The 17,590-nt window shown below is 45.5% G+C and overlaps 1 protein-coding gene across 1 annotated transcript; it reads left to right on the top strand.

Moving 5' to 3' along the window:
• Nucleotides 1-1,504: 1,504 nt before the first annotated feature.
• On the top strand, nt 1,505-17,590 carry MINPP1 (multiple inositol-polyphosphate phosphatase 1). The gene is made up of 5 exons (XM_041405000.1): nt 1,505-2,062; nt 2,636-2,824; nt 3,703-3,800; nt 5,110-5,243; nt 13,906-17,590. The coding sequence occupies exons 1-5, from the start codon at nt 1,522-1,524 to the stop codon at nt 14,303-14,305; spliced, it is 1,362 nt and encodes a 453-aa protein (XP_041260934.1). The 5' UTR covers nt 1,505-1,521; the 3' UTR covers nt 14,306-17,590.

The following is a 17,590-nucleotide window of genomic DNA, read 5'->3' as shown; positions in this document are numbered from 1 at the left end:
CCTCAGGCTGGGCCAGGGGAGGCTCAGCTTGGACAGCAGCAGGAATTTCTGCATGGAAAGGCTGCTCAGGCCTTGGCAGGGGCTGCCCAGGGAGCTTTGCAGTGCCCATCCCTGGAGGTGTCCCAGGAAGGGCTGGAGGTGGCACTCAGTGCTCTGGGCTGGGGACAAGGTGGGCATTGGGCACAGCTGGGACTCCATGGGCTGCTGGGAATACTTTTATAACCCTGGAATTCTGTGGTGATCTATGTGTGTACCCTCCAACTCAAGAGATTCTATGATTCTGTGCAAAACCCACATGCCCCACGCTGCTGACCCCTGCAGCAGCCACCTCCAATCCCCTCACAGCATCACTACCTCACCTTGAGTGCCATCCAGCTGAAGAAAGATCCTGTGAAAGATCCTTCTTGGCTTTGGTTGCTCATGTTGGAGAACAAAGCAAATTCTGAGGGGAGCTGCAGTTCCCAGCAGCATTCCTGGCTGGGGATGAATTCCTGCCATGAAGAAGCAACAAAGAGAAGATTGTACTAACTTTTTAAAAATCTATCTGTGCCAGAGCTTCTCTAATGATGGAGATATTCACATCACAGCTGAAGTTTTCTCAGAGGTCTGAGAAACAGAGATCGCTTTAAAATTTACTTCCACATCCTCACTTGCCTCATTCCCAGCACAGCCTAGTCCCAGGGTTTTGACTGATCTTAACATTTAGCTAATTTAAATGCTAATTCAACTAATGTGATGAATAAAACAAGGTAAGGATTTGTTAGCAAGTTTCTGCTGTTGCTTTATGTCAACAGAGAGATTCTCTAAAACAGGACTCCAAGGGACAGCAGCACATTGTGTTACTGGCTGAACAAGGTGCATTTTTGGTAATAGCAAACCTTGGAGTTGATAATACATTGCACAACTGCAGAGAAGAAAGAGGAACATTTTAAATTTTTCAGAACTAGTACATCTTGGACACTGACCACCAAGAAGAAGGTTAGGCTGTCCTGAGCCCATCTGCTTCACGGGGTTTAGCTCTGATGTTTGCACACAGAGAAAGACAACGTACCTCCTCTCTGTTTCACTACTGCAGTCGATCTCCGTTGTTCTGCCTGTACAGAGGAATTAAACCATTCCCATCGTGTCTGACTGTATGTCGACTTTTTTGTTTTTATTGAGCTCCGTGAAGTCAGTGAAGCTCCACAGAGGCAAAGCAGATGCAAAAATAGGTCAGACGGCTCATGGCTCCCCTCAGGGCTCCCGCCTCCCGCTTGGGTACGAGGGGCAGACGAAGCCGTGAGGGGACGCGTGAAGCCGAGAGGGGTGGGCTGAAGCTGGGATGAGCGGGTGATGCCGTGAGGAACCATGAGGAGCTGTAGCGAACGGAGGGAAGGCGTGAACAGGCAGACGAAGTTGTGAGGGGCGGGTGGAGCCGTGAGGGGCGGGCGGAGCGGAGCTGGGGCGGTCCCTGGGGCTGCCGAAGCGCTGAAGAGGCGGCTCCGCTCCGCCTCTTCCTGCGGCAGCCGCGCACTCGCAGCCATGGCGCCTCGCCGGGAAGCCTATCTGCTGCTGCTCCTCCTCGTCCTGCCGCCGGCGAGCGCGGGGCTGAGCGCCTACTTCGGCACCAAGTCCCGCTACGAGGAGGTGAACCCGCACCTGGTGAGCGACCCGCTGTCGCTGGGTCCCGGGGCGGGCGGGTCGCTGCCCGCCTCCTGCACTCCGCTGCAGCTCCGCGCCGTGCTCCGCCACGGCACCCGCTACCCCACGGCCGGCCAGATCCGCCGGCTGGGCGAGCTGCACGCCCGGCTGCTCCGCCGGGCCGCGGGAGCCGCCGCCTGCCCTGCCGCCGCAGCCCTGGCCGAGTGGCCCATGTGGTACGAGGAGAGCCTGGACGGGCGGCTGGCGCCGCAGGGCCGGCGCGACATGGAGCAGCTGGCCCGGCGCATGGCCGCCCGCTTCCCCGCGCTCTTCGCCGCCCGCCGCCGCCTGGCGCTGGCCAGCAGCTCCAAGCACCGCTGCCTGCAGAGCGGGGCGGCCTTCCGCCGCGGGCTCGGGCCCAGCCTCGACTTCGGCGGCGATGGTGAGTGCGCGACACACACCCCGTTCCCTTGGCTTTTCCTGAAGGGCTGAGAGATACCCAGCTGTCCCAAGGGGATGAGGGGCTCCCGTGCCTTCCTGGGGGCGCTCCAGGTGCTGCTCCCTGAGGGGGTGAGGAGACCCATGCCCTGAGTGGATGGTTCCCGCGTCCTCCCTGAGGGACTGGGGCAGCCCCTGGCATTCCCAGCTCTCCAAAGGGAATGGGGGTGCTTCACGCCCTCTTTGCGGGAGCTCCATCTTTCTCCTGAGGGAACCCTGTGCTTTCGCTGAGCCCTGAGGGAGCCTCGATCCACCCCTGAGGGAACACCATGACCTCCCTGAGGGTCTGGGGGACTCCTGATGCCTTCCTGGGTGGCTGGAAGAAGCCCTCCCTGAGGGAGCTCTCAGAGGCACTGGGGATGTACCCTGCCCTCCCTGTGGTTGAGGGGGACCCTGCACCCCTCCATGGGGACACGGCTGTGGTGGGCGGCATGTCCCTTGGGGGGTGTTATGGTGGCCACGTGTTGGTACTTTTGGGGATGGTGATGCTCCCCCTCACGCCCACGTTTGCTTTCAGAGGTGGAGGTTGAAGTTAACGACTCCCTGATGCGGTTCTTTGATCACTGCGCCAAGTTTGTAGTGCTGGTGGAGGAGAATGACACGGCCATGTGCCAGGTGAACGCTTTCAAAGAGGGGCCTGAGATGAAGAAGGTCCTGGAGAAGGTGGCCAGTGCCTTGTGTTTGCCAGTGGAGGAGCTAAATGCAGGTAAGGAATTCCTGTTACAGGTGGCTTCGGCTCCAAGGCTGGCCAAGAATGACTTCCAAGATGTGTAGTTATGCAGAGTAGGTAATTTGAAGTGGCTGTGACTTGGAGATGCAGTCTTTAATTAAGTGCATGAGACTGTAAGTCTGTGTTGGTGTTGCAGTAATGAATGATTGTTGGGTAGTGGTCAGAAGAAAAAGATGTTCGAAAACATCTTTCCTGTAGATCAAATCAGCTTTTGCTGGTTTTGGAGGGATTTGAATGTTTTAACTTTGCTTTTGTGAAACCCATTACAACTCCAGCACATAAGTGACCTGAGGAAAAGCAGCCCTGTGTGTTAACTCACCTGTCCAGAAGAGAAGTGCTGGGTTTGCCTGTGTGGCCAAGTGGTGGGAAAAGCACCCCAAAATAAGTGTTGTTGTTTGGATTGCAGCATCAGGGACATGCTGGGGACAAAGTTCAGCCTGGTGCTGCTTGTACACAAGCAACTTGTACACAAACAACTGCTGATGTGGAGGGGGAGATGTCCAAGACCTCATATCTTCCCTTTATTGACTCTTCTGACCTGTGTGGCTGCACTGGTAGCTGACACCTATTTCACATCAACAGATAGACAGCATTTAATGTGGAATGCTCTTGTTTTCCTCTTATAATGATGTAATGTCAAGGACTTGCAGTCCAAAATTTGGATTTTGCACAATAATTCTGTTAAAACTGTGTATTTTTGGTGCTTGGTCTTTGTCCTGCCAAATATTTATTGGATTTCATTGTTTGTATTGCCAAACAGTAATGGCAATTCTTTTAGAGGTAAACTGAGGAGAGGAAGTTGCTACTTGTGTAGCAGTGATTGATCTCATGCTTGTTTGTTGGATTTATTTCAGACCTTGTTCAAGTGGCTTTTCTCACCTGCTCATATGAGCTGGCCATCAAAAATGTGACCTCCCCGTGGTGTTCGCTCTTCAGTGAAGAAGATGCCAAGGTATGTGGGGCTTGGAGCAACCTGCTCTAGAGGAAAGTGTCCCTGCCTGTGGCAGGGGGGTTGGAATGAGGTGATCTTAAATGGCCTTCCATCCCAAACCATTCTATAACGTGTTTTTCACACGGTAGAATCACGTGAGAAATTCACTCTAGGGTACATCAAATCAGGTCTTCCAGAGCCTCTAAGATTCTGCTTGGTTTTGGGGATTGTCAGCTCTCTAAACCAGGACAGAACCCAGATAAATGAGACAAATGTTCGTTCCTCTTCTTTCAAAATTGTTTGATGTAACTTTTGATGTTCAGTAAGGCTTTTAAGGGAATTTGCACCCCTGGGAAAAGAGGAGACCTTTGAACAGTTAGGTCTTTGGCTGAAGGGTGGGCAGTTAGGAATAAGTGATCTCCTGTCTAAGAGGATCAGGGCCACAATGGGCTTCTGCTGAAACCTGCCCCGTTCAGTCTGGTTATAAATAACTCAGCAGGGAGGTGGGAAATGACTTGGATGCCAGGAATTGTCAGGGAAGGAACAGAGAGTGAGGAGAGCACTGTGTGCTCTTGAATAATTCCAAGGCCTGGTTCTGTCTGCTTGACGTGTGCACATCTCTGGAACGTGAAAACAGACGCAAAACAAGCTGGGCTAAAGGTGTGGGATGGGTTCTGTGAGGAGAATGACAAGCCAAAGGCAAAATCAAGTGCTAAAAAAGCAGTGGATAGTGGTCTCGTGATGTGCAGTACCTCAGTGGGGTGTGGACATGCCCTCTGAACAGAGAGAAGCTGTGAGAGGGGCAGAGAAAAGAATGGTGCACAAAACTCCATGATATCAGAAGGCTAATTAATTACTTTATGATACTGTATTGTACTATAACTATATTACAGTATATTACACTAATAAGAACTATCACTGTCTAGAACTCGTGACTGTCTGTAGCCTGACAGTCCACACAGCTTGGACTTGATAGGCTAATTAACATAAATAATCTCTACTAGAATCCAGCTACTAAATTCCTTCAGATAAACTATCTTCTAACACATTCTACATGAGCACAAACACAGGAGCAGTAAATGGGATAATAATTGTTTCAGCTTCTCTCAGTTCAGAGGGCATGTGAATACCACACCTTAGGGTTTTTTTGTGATTGTTACCAGTTGCTGAATTTGGTCACTCTTTGGTCTGATCTGTTGTCTGGTTTTATGCTGAAGTGGTTTGAACTGGAGCCCTGATGTTTGTGGTTGTTTTTGTGTCACTGCTCCAGGCTGTGAGCTTTTTGCTTTCCCTTGGTGCAGCAATAAAAACCTGTGAGCTCTAACTTTAGGTGCTGGAATACCTGAACGACCTGAAGCAATACTGGAAGAGAGGCTATGGCTATGACATCAACAGTCGCTCCAGCTGCATTTTATTCCAGGATATCTTCCAGCACTTGGACAAAGCAGTGGAGGAGAGCAAAAGGTAAATCAAGAGGCTGCAGTGCTTTGGGGGTGAGCTTTTTGTGCTCAGTCCTGAGCTGGATTTCATTGAAAGGAAGTTCAGTACTTAACTTCTGAACACAGCAACCATAGGAGAGCTGGATTTAGGAAAATTTTAATAGTGAGAATACAGTTTTTACTACAGCAGTATTACTTTGAAGAGTATATTTTTTTGCTTTCATTGATGCTTTTGTGCTCAGCTAAAGTGTTTCCATCTTTCAACTTGCTGATCCACACAGGCCTTCAGGGGACTGCTGCCTGATAGTGGTGTTTTCTTCCTGCAGTTTGAGAGGAGACAATGAGTTAAAATAATATAGCTTTCTTGTTAAAAATGAATAATTTGTTGCTTAAATGTTCATTTACAGTCTGTTCATGTTCTTATGTAAACTGAACGATTAGAAATTCATGGTTAATAATCAGTCACGTGAATTAATACCTTAGCAGATTAGTATGGAAATTTTATAGAAGTACAGGATGTCAAGGAGAGGGCCATAAGATTATATAATGGAAGGAAAGTTATCAATTTTGTTCCCTTTTAGTGTAATTTCCTCTTTAAACAGTGATAGCCTTCCAGTCTTTACATTACATACACTAGTTGCAGCTGTGTGTCTCACCTGTATGTAAAACATTGCTGTAAGTTTAATAATATCAATTTTTAAAAACCCCAGAGCTGTAGTTGGAAGAAAGAGGTACAGATGGAGCTTTCTGATTTACTGGGAGGTGGGAAGAGCAGGTGTCTGAGGCAGAGCTCCCAAGCACAGTGGGAACTTTGTCTTTCAGCATTGGCTGTGGAAGCTCATTTGCAGCACCTGGGGCTCTCATGTCTTGCTGTCACAGAGGGAAGCGGGCAGTTGAGTGTAAAAGGATCAGCACCCTAAATCTTGTAGAATTCCAAGCTGGGTGAGCAGTCTTCAGGGTGAGCCTCATCCTGAACAGGAGCAGGAAGCCGAGGTAGCCGAGTGCCGCAGGAATGTGTTACTCCCTTCCACAACGGAAGGTGGCAGTCGTAAAGCACTGGAGACCTGGGAATAAACTGGGTTGGGTAACCCTGGAGAGCATGTGGGAATCTACCAGGGCAGGCTTGTCTCCCTTGGAATCTAGGGAGCAGAGGTGCAGCTCATCCTATTTCATTTACAGAGAGAGATTTATCTCTTTTTTCATCTATGAGAGAGACATCGTGTGGCAGTGTGAGAGTACAATGAAAATGAGAAAACATACAAGTAAAAAGATATATAAAAGTCTTTCTTTTTATGGTGATGGTCAACTTCAAGGCAGCAGGTTAAACGTTTTTGCAGCATTTTGAGAAAATGAACTTCTGTGATGATGAAATGTCTTTTAGTGGAATGTTGTTTCAAAGCAATGGTGTTTAACAGTGATTTGAAACTGCTCGCTCTCAAAATTTAAAAACAAAAAATTAGTCTGAAAATTTAAGAAAAAGAAATTTACTTCCAGGGCATTATCTTTGCCCCAAAATCTCTTTTCTTTTTGGAAAGCTTAGATTGGCCTATCCAGAAGTAAAAAGGGAAGCATTTCTGTTCTGGGAAGAAGCTGAGGGATCTGGATTATCTGTGCTGCTCCAGACTTGACAGTGGAGAGCAGTGTTGGCAAAGCTGTGTTTTTGTAGGATACTTTATGCTTTTATGTTCAATAGCTTTGTTCTGTTCTCAGTCCCAGTTACAGTGAAATTAAAAAGAGAACCTATTTCTTCCATGATGTGATTGTTGCCCTTGCAATCTTATCACCAAACTTAGTTGCCTTATCAAAGCTTGCTTTTATTTCCTTGGTGGAAAACCCTTCCTTCTAGTTAGTCTGTCCTTAGGAGCATGATGATGGTGGTAATAAATACCAATTGCTAATCAGTCCCACTTTCAGTTTGCAGTGCAACAGTTTCAGATGTTTTTAGGCTCTTCCCTCATGTGAATTCCAGTACAACTCTGGGGTTTAACTAGCAATAGTCTCTTCTGTGCAGGTCTTACTGTTAAAAGCTGTGAAAGGGAAAGGTTGGGGGCCAGGAATCTCTTTCTTCTAGACAAATTTTCTTAGTTACAAAAACATAATGAGGTGTATGTAAAATGAAACTATTTCTGCTTAAGAAGTAGACTTTGGTTAAGAGTTTCTTGTTCCCTGGCAAACCCATGTGATTTGCTGTACTGAAATAGCTGGGTAATTGTCTCATGTCTTCACATTTATAAAGAATTGTGGTTTTTCCCAAGTCTTCCTGCTAGGGATTGAAAATAGCCAGAGAAGCTGGTGAAGAATTACTTTTCACTGCTGGTTTTCCCAGCAGGTTAATAAACAGTATTTTGCCCACAGGAAGTCTGTGTATGTTGATGAGGAATTCAGGTATTTTGATGCTTAATGCAATATGAAGCTGCTCATCTGATTTTAAAAATCTCTGCAGCTGCACACTTGGGCAGAGGTGGATTTGCAAATCAGTTGTGGCACACTTTAAAGCACTTCAGCTATTCACTAAAACTGTTTTAGACTTTCCTTCTTTTTTCCTTCTGGCTTCAAATAATTAACATTGCTATTTCCTGCTGGTGAAATAATGAGATATTACTTGTGCTGTCCAAATGGGTTACCATAGGCTCTGGAAATGGGGAGGATGCTTTGTGCAGCCATCTCTGTATTTACAGTGTGTATTGATAATACCAGCCTAGCTGCACATATGCATTGCAAAATATTTGGTGATGGTTTCCTCTGAGAGAGTAAAAAGGGTCAAGGTATCAAAAAAAAAAAAAAACCCAGAAAGTTATTTGAATTTGAATATGGTTCAAGATCAATTGAAGGTGATCTTTGTGAGTTATGGTAAACAGACCAATTTGGCAATTTATTGATAGCTTTTATTGTTGCATGTAATTTGCCTTCCTCTTTGCAGGTCACTTCCCAACACAATTGGTAACCTTTCAGTAGTCATTACTGCTGTGCCCTAATTGTTCTTTCCAAACCTATGACTCAGTATAAAGGAGTGTAATGGATGATCTAAAACCACTTCACAGTTCAAAACTCTACAAAGGGAAGTGAACAAAAAGCTTCTACATATGCAGCAGCAATGAGATAATTAGATTGAAAATCCCCTTTTGCTCAGGTTCCAAATGTTCAGTCGGGTTTTTCATGAAAACCCCTTCACTGCTGCTGGGATGGCTTTCATTAATAAACAGACCGTGTGTCAGTCAGCAGCTCTGTATCATAGTGTGTGGTTGGCTTTGATTGCTCCATCTTTCAAAGGTGGGACTTGTGACATGACTAAAGGGGGTTGCTGGGGAAGCCAGAGGTGTGAAATTCACCACAGATCCATGTGGCACACTCAGCAGCATCCCTGTGTCTGCATTTCTGATGTGTGTGTGTTTGCTGACCTCTTTCAGGGAGCTGGGCAGCCCGAGGTCTCTCCCCTGGGAGTGTGGCTGTTCATCTGTCTACCCAGAACTAGAGAATTCAAGTTTCTTGGGCCTTTCAGACTCCCCAGCATGTCCTCAATCTCACATTAATTAGTTAATGGACGCTTACTCAGGATTGATCTGAAAAAGTATCTGAGCAATTTTGATAGTCATACCCTTTTATGTACAAATGAAAAACCCAAACTAAACAGTCCCTAGGCAAAAAACAGACAATTGAACTGGTCTGACCAGTGTCCACCTTGGTCAAAGAGTTTGCCAAATGCCAGCATCCTCTTGGTTTGGTTTTGGCTCATGATGGATCAACACTGAGCATTGTTGTGGTGCTGCTGCAGGAATGCATTTCACCTCTGAGGTTTGAAGCAATGGGAGAGGTGCTATCAGCCAGGAAAGAGCCTTTGAAAGTGCAGCAGCTCTGCAGTGAAACACAAGGAGGCCTAGCCTAATTAGCTCCAACTGATAAAGTGTTGCAGGACTAGATAAGAGCCTTTTAGTCAGGGTTTTTAATGAGGTTTGAATAGTCCAGTCAGCTTTTCAAGTTTGCTTTTGTCATGAGTGAGCTTGTTCCTTGTTGCAACAGAAGAAAAATTTTTCTCCTGTCAGTATTAGTGGTGGTATTTTCTTGTGTTGGTGCTGATTCTGGGAATGATTGGTTGTCTTCTGTTTATGGTGGAAGTTTTGACCTATGAGGACTTTACTATTTGACAGATTTTTAAAAAAAAAAATTTTAATTCTTCTTCCCACTGGTGAAAACCCTCTGAGCTTTAACATTGTTAAATATTTCTGCTGCCCTCTGAGTGCTACCACTGCCTTCCGTGATCTCTGCTACTTCCTGCTGTGTTTAGGGTTTGTCCAGCTCTTTTTTTCCCATGAAATAAATCACAGGGGGAACTGAGAAGGATGAAGAATTCATCCCATAGTTGAAAGCAGATTTTGGAGTCCTTTGACCTGGCTTTTTTATTAAGGAGAAAAGGGACAACATGTAGTCTAAGTTTGCTTGTTAAGCAGCTGGTAAATCTTACCTTCTGTGCAGTTGTTGGAGGGATTTTTACATGAAGTTTGAAGGTTGGCTGGTTGAGCTCTGCTGCAGGAAATGTTTCATCTTGTCCCACTATTTCCTGGGGTTTGAGTTATTTCTGACTGAAAAGCCACTCAGTGCTTAGGGAAATAAACTTTGGTTGAAAGTTAGTTCACTTTTTCCACGTGGAAAATGAACTGTCAGTAGTCCTGGGAAGAGTAGAAATTATCTGCTCTGGAGGATGGCTGAGCTGATGCAGAAGATTCAGAGTTAAACCCAACTCTGCTGAGATCCAGGAGAGCTAGAATTTACCTGGATGATAAATCCCACATCTGTGCTTTTCCCTGAGGCTTTTTTTCACCCCGTGGTGAGACTTAGCTTTTGAGGTTGTGCTGCTGAATTGTTCAGTGCTTTCTTCATTTCTATCAGTTGTCAGATTTACTTAAAAGGTAAAAAAACAGGCATAAAACCCCAGTGTGGGCTGTTCAGGAGCTGGCACATCTCTCCAGTGGAACCTGCTTGTGCTCTGCCTACTGAGAGCCCCTTCTGCTCCCTTGGAAGTGCCCCATGAAATGAATATGAAACCAATCACTTTCAGACAAGCTCCTAATATTTTTTGGCAGTTTTATGCACAACCCCTTCCTCTCCCTTCAAAGGTGGGAGTGAGATTTCCTCAGTGGGCTTTTCCAAGCCATGTACTAGTAAATAAAAGGGAGGGGAAAGGTGGATTGAAATGCCATTAGTAATTGCCAGAGTACAACGTTGAGAACTTTGATGCTTCCAGCAAGACGCTGAGTCATTGATAGATTGTGAGGCAAATAGAGCATGGAAACATCTGGCCTGCCATTTAATATTTTATTAACCTGTGCTACTGTTTATCACTGTTTTGTTGCTTGTTCTGCCTTTATCAGAAATGCAGGGACAGTGGCAACCTTTGCCTGTGGGTATTTTCTGAAGACATAATGTGTCATCATTCTCCCTACAATTAAAAATATTGCAGTTTAACCTTGACGGCTGTTTGATTGTCATTGCTGGGTGACAGGAAAGCACATCTGAGCTGGAGTCCTGCCCCTGTCCCTGAACAGGGAGTGCTGGAGTCTGGGAAATGATCAGCACTGCTGAAAGAGCAGCCATGCTGGGCTCAAGAGGCTGTGGAGAACTCAGGGTTGTGTCGTATCAGGAAACACTTTTAATCCTCATTACACTAATCCAGTGGGATAGTGCTGAGTGGGAGAGGTTTGTTTTGCCTCCCAAAGCTCTTTGGCCTGTTGGCATGAGGATTTCATGAGACTAAAGCAAGTGGAAGAAAAACTCAAGCTACACTGAGAGTGAGCACCTTGTTTAGTCCTTCTTTTCCCACTTCTTCCCTTGTTCTTAAAAACTTGTCTGTGCTATAATTTGTTTCCTGCTTTGCAAACATATGCCTTGTTGGGTTTTTTTATGATTTATTTTTTGCTCTATTTTTTTTTTTCTTCCATTTCCACATTCCTGCTTAGCATCACCTGGAAAGTAAGGCTGAATTTTGCTTGAAGCCAGCATTGATAGCTAGAATGTTAATTTTTTTTGTCTTAGCATTTCTGAAGTCTTTTTTGAGTGGTGAGATGTGAAGTCCATTCCCTGTGAAGTCAGTAATGCCTGTGTAAGGTTGTTTTGGAGATTCTTGCAGCATATTTGCATTCCCTCTTAGTTAACAAAACAAAGACCACTGTGCAGCTGGGAAGACATGAAAATACAAACAAATAAGGGAAAAACTTAAAAAGCAGCTCCAGGAGATAATCAGAATTCCAGGACTGTCTTGTAGAAATAATGCTCCAGAGCTGTACTGCTGAGTACCTTGATGAATCTGATACACCTAAGAAGTGTTAGGATGGCTCTTCAACAGGAAAACATTCCTCTTGGAGCTCTTGGGAGGGATCAGCAAATATAAAATAGGATAATCTGGTAGCTATAGTCATGATTTCTGAACAGGTTTCTTTATCTAAAGAAATCTAGCAGCTGGGGTTAAGGGGAAAGGTCCTTACACAGGGACAAAATTGATAAAATTACAAGAAATGAGGGTAGGGACAGCTGATTGATTTTTTTTCCTAGCAGAGATAGAGCCGGAAACATCTGACCTGCTTGGAATGTCGAGAAGAGCTGACAAGTTCAATGGCATTGCAAATGTGGCAGTTTTATTCAAGATAACTAAGATGAAGTGTTTCTACTAGGAAGATTGTGAAAGGACCTGGCGAGACTAACTGGGCTGGAAAACTGCAGAGCTGTCAAGTAATCCACCTGGGAAAAAAATGATCTTCTTATCACCTGTTGGATAGAATCTGGGAGAGCCTATTGCTCAGGAGCTGTTAGGAGGTTGCTGTAGCTGTCTGAGATACCTCACACTTCAGGCATGTGGGGTTTGGAGCAGCCTGGCCTATGGAGGGTGTCCTGACAGGGACGGGGAGTTGGAATGTGATGATCTTTAGGGTCCCTTCCCATCCAAATCATTCCATGATTCCATGTTGGATATCAGGAGTTCAGCAGAGAGCTCATAGGTGTAGCATCGATTTCTGTGTAGCTTATGGTTCTTGAGTATTGTGCATTCTGATATATCTAAAAGGATATAGCTCATGTAGAAAACCATGGAAGGACTGAGGTAGGATTTCTCAGCTTGGAAAGAACACTTCTGCAAAGCTGTGAGTAGCACGGGTTAAATGGGACATGGCATCTGCACACAGAAAAAGTTAAGAGCAGTCTGTGAAGCTGTGCAACTCCTTGCCACAGGACATTGTGTGCGCTAGAAATGCGTGTGGATTGAAGGAGAGATTTGGCAAAGCAGGGATTCATTACCTAGAGGCCACCTCTGGGCCCTGGAGACTTCTGAGCTGGAAGTTGCAGGAGATTAAAGAAATGGCCTTCTGTTTCCTTCCACAGACATCTGTGTCTTGCTGCTGTGACAGGAGGGATGTGAATGTGTCCTAAAACTAAAAATACTACCCTGCAGGTGTGCGTGGATGGGAAGAATACATGTGAACTGGTCAAGTGGATGAGAGAGGGAAGAGAAGAGAAAGGGGTTCAAGGATTCCAAAGCTTTATCATTTTAAAGTGAGTGAAGGGCTCATAAATAGCAAGGGGAGAGAGAACATGAGCAGGAACACTGATTTGGGAGGAGCTTGAAGAGTGTGGAGAATGTCAAGATCTTGGTGCAGTGAAGGCATAGAATACAATGTCCTCCATAGAGAACCTTTGTGGTTTGAAGGCTGCTTCTTTTGAACAGAAAACAGAGACAGGGTTTGGATATATTTTTTAAGGGATGTTTTAGGAGAGAGTCTGAGGAGTAGAGTCAGAAGGGCTCAGGCTCACCAGGAGTCTGGTACAAGGTGTGTGTTAGGCACAAACACCATGGCTGCCCTGAGCTGACAGGGCCCATTCTGGCCCAGCACTGAATTCCTGCTGAGCTGATCAAAGTTCCAATCCACAGGCAAGTCTCCCACTTAACCATTTCTCCACTGCTTTGGGTTGGAGCTGAGGAAATGCCTCCTTTTCAGGGCAGTCAAGATGTGTCTCCTGTATTTACCTGTGCAAGATTGATGTGGGCCACTTGGAAATGCTCCCCAAAAGCCATCATCCTTCTCTGGAGCAAGGGTCAGATTTTTCTCTTGGCTGTGTTTCCTGGCACAGCAAGCCAGCTCTTATCTCCTCTTGAGCTCAGACATGTGTAACCTTTTGTTACATAAACTGTCCTCGGTCATGGTACGAGTCAGTGCCTTGATTTGCTGACCTGTTCCTGAGGGAGCTTCATCTCCTTCTGGACTGCTTGGTGCCATCAGGAATTGGTAATAGCATATTCCTGCTGGTCCTTTGGACTCCTAAACTGGGGAGGGACAGTTATTGCCCTGCATCACTGGATCTCTGTCTTCAGACTAAATTTGGTAAATGTTGATGCTGATTTGGAGGAGACTCTCATCTAATGAAGGGCTTGAGTGTGTGAGCTGGCTGCAGGGCCTGGGCTGACCCCAGGGCAGGACCTGGCACTTGCTGAACCTCACTGCATTGGCCTTGATCAAAACTTGGACAGAGTTTAGGAAGCTGCATTTAAAATGTACCAGCCTGAAATTCCCAAAGAGGTTTTTCTCAGTGGTAACACAGGCTCAAGGTGTCCTTCAGCCGTGGTCCCTGGCAGCTGTGTCACGCGTTGGTGCTTTGTTTTAAAGCACAGCCTCTTGCTCATCCCTTCCACTTCTTTTCTTTTGTAGCTCCAAACCCATTTCTTCACCTTTGATTGTCCAAGTTGGGCACGCAGAGACCCTCCAGCCCCTGCTTGCCCTGATGGGTTACTTCAAAGACGACGAGCCTCTCCTGGCCAACAACTACGCGCGGCAGGCGCAGCGGAAATTCCGCAGCGGCCGCATCGTGCCTTACGCCGCCAACCTGGTGTTCGTGCTCTACCACTGCGACCACGTGAACGCCTCCCAGGAGGAGTACCAGGTGCAGCTGCTGCTCAATGAGAAGCTGCTGCCCTTCCTTCACTCCAACGAGACCACCTCCACCTACACGGACCTCAAGGACTACTACAAGGACCTCCTGGAGAACTGCCACTTCAAAGAGGAGTGCGAATTGCCCCAAGTCAACGTCACTGCTGTCGATGAGCTGTGAGGGAATGAAGTGGAGCAGGTGTTCTTCACATTGGTCTGGGTTCATTTCCACTGGTGTTGGGAAGAAGCACTTTAGATGATTTGCTGCTGCTGTGTTGACTTTCTGACTTTGCAGATCTGGGGGGTTGTCTCAGCTCAGTGCACTGGTTCTTTGTTGCATAAGCACAACTGCATAAACAACTGCTGTCACAGGGAAGTTGTAACAAATGCATGATGCAAGACACAACTACCTGTGTGTTTATATGTGCAAATAAGCGGATTTCATTGGTCACTGCTGTTATGAATGGGCTATAGATGGATTTAAGAGCTGGGGCAGCTTCTGTTTTATTGCATCTGAAGGTGGTTGGACTGATTCAGTGTTGCTTTCTGCTGCCTGTGTTTCTAGCTGCTGTTTTCCTGTGCCACGCATGAAATATTTCAAACCTTTTTTTGATCATTTTCTCAAGCTTCTAGAAGGGAGAAGGTACATAGTTCTTCTCCACAGCTGAACAACTTCTGCCTGGACAGCACCATTTCTATTTTGGGCATTTGAAAGCAGGAGGAGTTCCTGCATGCATCACCTGCTTGAAAAGGGCCAAGGAATTAAAAGTCTTAAGGTCATCATCTACCACCCTGCATAGCAAGTTAGTCTCCAGGGTAAGTAAATTATCTTTAAAAAGAAGTAGGAAAAAAAAGCAATAAAAGTGAGGGAGTGGAAGGTAGCCACTCTTCCTTTTATGTGCTCTGGGAAATGCAGCAGTTATTGTCTAAATACTCTGGAGTGTCCTTTCACTAACACCATCAATTTCTGGTGTTATTTGGGCCAGGCATTCAGGTTAGGCTGTGCCATGGCTCTCAATCTCTTGGTCCTGGCCAGTGCTGACAGTTTCCCTACCAGCTTTGGCTGGAAAGCACCTCTGATGTCTCCAGCCTCCTGCTTGAACTGGAATTGTTGCTAACTCTAAACCCCGTTTTTTAAACTACATAAAGATTGGGCTGACTTGACTGAGGCTTGACTTCTGCTAACTTTAAAGCACCAAACAAGCTGCCAATTATGTAGGCCTTACACATTTGATGTGTCACCTTGCTTTTGAAATGCAGCTGGTTTTAGAGAGGTGAATGGCATAGAACGACTGGTGATATTTTAAAGGAAGTGCACTTTAAGTATTTTAGAGCTCTGCAGTGTGACATTAAAAGGAAAACTGAAGATAGCTGATGAGAAATGTCTGAATGAAGTCAGAAAAAGATTCCTTCATCACCTGCAAGGGAATGGCTGACCAAGCTGGCCCAAAGCAAGTGAGGGTGTGGATTTATGATGCTGGTAGCTCTTGAAGTGTGCACTCTCACATCTAACAAGCATTCAGAGCTCACCCTGTAAAGTGGGGTTTATTTTGCTGTGTTTCCTGGGTAGGAGGTGAAGTGATTACCACAGCATAGCCTGCAGCAGTTGAGGGTATAAATGTCTATAGTGCACCTGATAAGTCCTTTTTGTAGGCTCACCCTCAGAACTGGGAACTTAACTGCTGCAAAAACAAACAGAAAAAAGCCAAACTTCAAGTTGAGAAGTTACATTAGTGTAACTAGTGTGGGTTTTTAAAATTGTGTTCCTGAAGGCTCATCCTTTGGTCACTTTTTTCTTCTTAATATACTTTCTATAAAAGCACCTCATGTTTACATGCCGTAAGTTAAGGAGCAATTGAACACCTGGTTTTTGCTGCTGCTCGAGTTAAGGGAATTTCCCTACCTGTGGTTGTAGGGCCCTGTTTGATTAGTGCACCACTTGCTGCAGAGACCACTGAAGATGCTGATTCAAATATTTTAGCACTTGCCTGTGTCAAATCCACAGCTCTTTCTGAAGTTGGGGAAATGGTTAGGGAGGAGTTCAGTGCTGCAACAACCAGAGGAATATAGGTCAGGATAATTGTCAGCCCCTGCATATGACTACTGCTCAATCACCTTTGCATGTCTCCTTTTTCACATGATCCTACCTAAGAGACTAAGTCAACTGATGGAAATGCTTGTGACAGATCCCAGTTAAGCACTTTATTGCAACATTTGAGTCAGGCTATAAAGAAATGAGCCTTTGTTTAAAGGCAGTTAAGTTTGGAAAGAGCAGATACGAGAGTGAGAAAATCCACCTTTGAATAAATATTTTTTTTCTGTGAGTCAGTGATGATTCATGAACAGAAGGGATGAAAGCCTGACTGTGTGAAATGAATGGAGGATTCTGTTGTCAGTTCAGCAAGACTGATTTTAAGACATCACATTTGTTAAAAGATACATCCTTCTTCCTTATGGAGGGAGGAATACCTTGCACTTGACTGCTTTTCTGATTGTGTGCCAGGTGAGGTGCAGGAACCAAAAAACTCCTGTTGTGAAGTAGCCTTTGTGCATTAGCAGGTTGATGGTATATTTAAATTCTGTGGGTGATGCCTCAGAAGCTGTTCCCTATCTCGCCTTGGAGCCTGGGTCCCTCATACACCCTGTAACACATCTCTCTTCAGGGGCTGTCAGCAATTAACTGGAGAGGAAAATGTGCTGTTGGTGCTCTGGTCTTTGTTTAGAGGATGCTCTGACTCACTCCTTTGGCAGGATTAGAAGCTCAGTGTGGAAATTTTACACCATTGTGGCACTATAGAAGTGTTGGGACATGTAAATACTCCAGGCACTTACTCTGGCTCTTAGCGCTAGGGAGGTGACTTCACTCTGCTCCTTTTGTATGATAAACAAAGACATTTGTTTAGATATTTTAAAGAAACTAAAATGGATCAAAATACTTTCCCAAAGTTGTGCACTAGCTCAGTATGCAGTGTTTGATCAGGCTGCCACATCTCCTGGCAGTGCACATTCCCACATCCTGCAAAAGTCCTGCAAGACAAATAATGCTTTCTCCTCCTTCCTGTGGCTCTGGACGCCTCATCTCAGATGTCTGTCAAGGACTCTCTCTGCAACCTTTCTGCAACTGGAAGCTTTCACTGATGGGAAATACCAACAGTGTTCTGGTATGCTGGCCTTCAATGTGTGTGAAGTACATTTTAATTTGTGAAATGGTTAATCTTTCTGGCGAGTGATTTTTTTCTGTCTAGTAAGAGCTGCTGTTGTTCTGGTTAGCGAGGAGCTGTCAAATGCAGATTTGTAATGATCTGGTACTAACTGGATGAATTTGGAGAACTTGAAATGTGGATTTTTAGTGCTGTGAAATAAAACTGCACACTTTCTTTATCTGTTTTCTGAGCAGCAATAATGACATGATATTTGGAATCATGGTTTTGTTTGTCTTAAAAATATATTTGGGAGGTTGCTGTTA

This window comes from Onychostruthus taczanowskii, unplaced genomic scaffold, assembly GCF_017590055.1.
Source record: "Onychostruthus taczanowskii isolate IOZ18803 unplaced genomic scaffold, ASM1759005v1 scaffold22, whole genome shotgun sequence".
NCBI lineage: Eukaryota > Metazoa > Chordata > Aves > Passeriformes > Passeridae > Onychostruthus > Onychostruthus taczanowskii.
Note: the sequence above shows the minus strand (reverse complement) of the source record. Positions and strands in the feature narration are given on the sequence as shown.